General features: G+C 37.7%; 1 protein-coding gene across 1 annotated transcript in view; it reads right to left on the reverse strand.

Moving 5' to 3' along the window:
* The window catches only part of LOC119593409 (translocon-associated protein subunit gamma-like), a gene marked incomplete in the record, with an annotated part of 14,641 nt that overhangs the window by 4,225 nt on the left and 6,526 nt on the right, over positions 1 to 3,890 (reverse strand). Inside the window, 1 exon segment of the mRNA XM_037942339.1 lies at positions 51 to 178. Coding sequence (XP_037798267.1) covers positions 51 to 178 — 128 coding nt within the window.

The following is a 3,890-nucleotide window of genomic DNA, read 5'->3' on the forward strand; positions in this document are numbered from 1 at the left end:
AACCATGTTTCAGATTGCCATGATCTTTCAAAAACATTCCCAATTCTCACCTTGTGCTTCAGGATGAACTTGGTGTTCTTGTATGCCATTGCAACCAGGTATGTTGCAATGCCAGTAACGAGGGCGAAGATGAAGGCCGAGGACTGTGGGTCCATCAAGTGGATACGCCAGTAAAGCCCTGGAAATTACAAACCATATTAAGATCCACATTCGCATATAATTTTGAGATCAGGAAATCAAAACCCAAAGTTGTAAAAAATATCAATGCTCCATAATATAGTAAGGATATAAATTGGTCTTTTATTAATGAGAGAATGAACTAGACATCAAGGAACATTGTAGAAAATAAATGTTACTTCAATGCTTTATGGTAAAGATACACTTCTCACCCAAGTAGTGGCAGCCCTAATATCACACACATGAATTACTGAAATAAATACATTTAAACGCCTTGTCCACACAAATGCATTACCCTATAAAAAATTTACTTTACTGAAGGTGTCTGGTTGAACATAATTAGGTATAAGCAGACATGGGAATTGTTACCATAAACTTTGGCAGAATATCAAGTTCAAAAATGTGTTTGTGAGAACATGAATAAACAAATTTTCCTCAAACCACCAAACCTCTTCTACAACACACACATATGCTGAAGTTTGTGATATGAAATACAGGATGCAATCCAGTCCAAAGTGATTAAAAGAAAGGTATTAAGGGCCACCCAGCGGTATTTTCAGTGCAAAATCCAAAAATTTATGAATATGCGTTAAGTGCACTGAAAAATCACCAAAGGTCTTGGCAACACCACCACGAAGTTTCATGGCGGTTCTGAGGTTCTAAGTATGTTTTATTATTAAATGGCCGGGAGGCGTGGTTTGTTTACATCCTGTCCTTTTAAACGCTCTCTACTACCACTCATGTTTTCCCTCAGTTTTATAGCTTTTTTCCCGTTTTTATTACTTTTTTTTGGTAGAACAGTTACTTCATATAAAAGGGGTAGTTGGCAACGCTAGAGTTGGTGAGAGATGAGCCTCCAAGCAATCGATGCCAAATGCTGCCACGTGCAGGGGATGAGGGTACATGCTCGCTACCTGGGATTACCCCCCCGCGGCTGCTTTGTGTACACATTCATCAACTTGGAGCCATTACACATAATGCCTAGGCCAAAGAAGAACGTGGCTTTACGTCGCAAATGTACAAAAATTGCAACAGAAGCATCAGTTGTTGCAGCGAAGCGAAGGCGTCAGGCAGCGTCTAGCAGTGAGGAGGCGTCACCACCACCACCTGTTGCGTCATGTTCATGTGAACCAACGAGTGCACAGAAAAGAAAATCTCTAGTAATTGAACAAAAAGAACAACCAGAAGCTAGTGAAATGAAAATACGATGCATAATTTATGAAGAGACAGTGAAAGAAATTGTGGAAAGCATGCTATGTCCATCATGTTGTCAGAACAATGCTACTGCTAAATTTACGCACCACCAAATAGACATGTACGTCCAAGTGAAGTGTTCATGTGGTCACGTTGTAGTGGATAATAAGAAAAATGTACAAGTGAAAGAATATTGTTATCCCATGACAACATTATTAGTATACTGCATGATGATGCTCAGTGTTGGACACGTTGGTGTTGACAAACTGATTTCATTTTTAAGCTTGAAACATTTTACTTGACCTGCATACATTTGTTATGCCAAGTATATCACAGAAACTGTCACAGACTTAGCAAAAAGTGTCCTGGAAAAGAGTAGACATGCTGTATGTGATCATTATGCAAGCAAACAGGATGTTGAACAGGTTGATGAAAAGTTTCAAGCAAGCACAACTTTTGATGGCTCTTGGCATAAACATGGTCACAAATCAAACTTCGGAGTAGGTGCAGTGATTGCTGTTGACACAAGACTTATTTTAGATTACGAAGTTTGCTCGAAAATATGTTTCAAGTGTAATGCTAAAATAAAGCAAATGGAGAAAGGTAAAATTACTGCTACTGAATATGTGTGTTGGTTGAATGAACATGATGACTGTGACGAAAATTATGATGGCCCCTCAGGGGGAATGGAGGCAGCAGCAGCTGTGGCATTGTGGCGTAGATCTCGTCAGTATAATATGATCTATAAAACTTTCGTGTCTGATGGTGACAGCTCTGCATTCCGTTCTGTGTGCGAGATGAATCAAGGTGCAGGACCATATGGTGAGCAATGCCCTGTCGTGAAGGCCGAGTGCATCAATCATGTTGCAAAAAGACTTGGCACAGGCCTTCGTGCTTTGAAAAAAACAAAAAGTGATGCAGATAAGCCAGCAACATGGGGAGGAAGACATAAGCTGACTGATATAGTTATAGATCACCTGCAGTTTTATTTTCAAGTGAGCCTGAACAGAAAGGTGGGTACAACTGCTAGTGAAATGCGTGAGGAAATCATGTCAACTTTCTTTCACTGCACGTCAACAGACGACAATCCTCATCATGACAGATGTGCCAAAGGTGAAAGGTCATGGTGCTTCTACAATAGAAGCATTGCTCTAGGACAACAGCCTCATTCCCACACCACAATGAAAGTTTATTTCCACCTGGAAGAAGCTCAGAAGAGGAAAATAAAAGCTATCTATGACAGACTCAACAGATGAAATGATGAATCGATGTCTTCAGGGCATAACTCAAAACCAAAATGAGCACCAGCATTCAAGAATATGGAGGATATGCCAAAAACATCGCAATGCATCAAAAATGTTGGTGGACTTCGCAACAGCAACTGCGGTATGCAACTACAATGTCGGCTACAGTGAAAGCAACTTGGTAGGCCTACTTGGCATCGAGTCTACACTTTCTATGGAAAAATATCTACAGAACATGGACAAGATGATGGACTCGCCATTCAGACGAAAAATGAGAAACAAGACCCTGCAAAGAGACTTGGAGTATGCAGCTGGAGGCTTCTGATTGGCACCGCATTGTCAACAAATCCACTTTTCTCAAATGTAAGTTATTGTGCTGTAAGTTGTTACTGTTCTGTCAGATTTTATGCTATTCACTTAATCCTTTTTTCAGTGTTATCATAAAATTTTCTATAAGATAGAAGCAATTTTTTTTTTTTTTTTATAAGTGTAATTTGGAATTTTTATACATGTGTAAATGTTGAGTTTATAGGCGCAGTGACACTTATTGAGGTTTTTTTATTATTTGTGTCATTAAAAATCATATAATTGGAAAAGTAAAGCTTCTGGTTTGTTAGGCAATGATTACTTTCATCAAAAATAATTTTAAAAACTAATTATCTTAATTAGCTTGGAAGCCTTAGTCGGTCAAAGTTCGCTTAAAATTTTAACTATTTTTTAATATTTTTAATTTTTTATCTTTTTTTTCCATGTACCATCTTCAAACTTTCTACAAACTTAAGTAGGTATCTTAGCTATATGTCAATAAATTTTCATGAAAATTGATCGAGAAGTTTATGATTACCCCAAAAAATCATCCCGAGACCCTTAATGAGAGGATGAACTAGACATCAAGGAACATTGTAGAAAATAAATGTTACTTCAATGATTTATGGTAAGGATACACTTCTCACCAAAGTAGTGGCAGCCCTAATATCACACACATGAATTTCTGAAATAAAACATTTAAACACCTTGTCCACACAAATGCATTACTCTATAAAAAGTTTACTTAAGGTGTCTGGTTGAACATAATTAGGTATTAAGCAGACATGGGAAATGTTACCATAAACTTTGGCAGAAGTTCAAAAAGGTGTTTAAAAGAACATGAATAAACAAATTTTCCTCACAAACGACCAAACCTCTTCTACAACACACAAATATGCTGAAGTTTGTGATATGAAATACAGGATTCAATCCAGTTCAAAGTGATTAAAAGAAAGATATTAAGGACAG

The sequence above is a fragment of the Penaeus monodon genome, chromosome 32, assembly GCF_015228065.2.
Source record: "Penaeus monodon isolate SGIC_2016 chromosome 32, NSTDA_Pmon_1, whole genome shotgun sequence".
In the NCBI taxonomy this organism is placed as follows: domain Eukaryota; kingdom Metazoa; phylum Arthropoda; class Malacostraca; order Decapoda; family Penaeidae; genus Penaeus; species Penaeus monodon.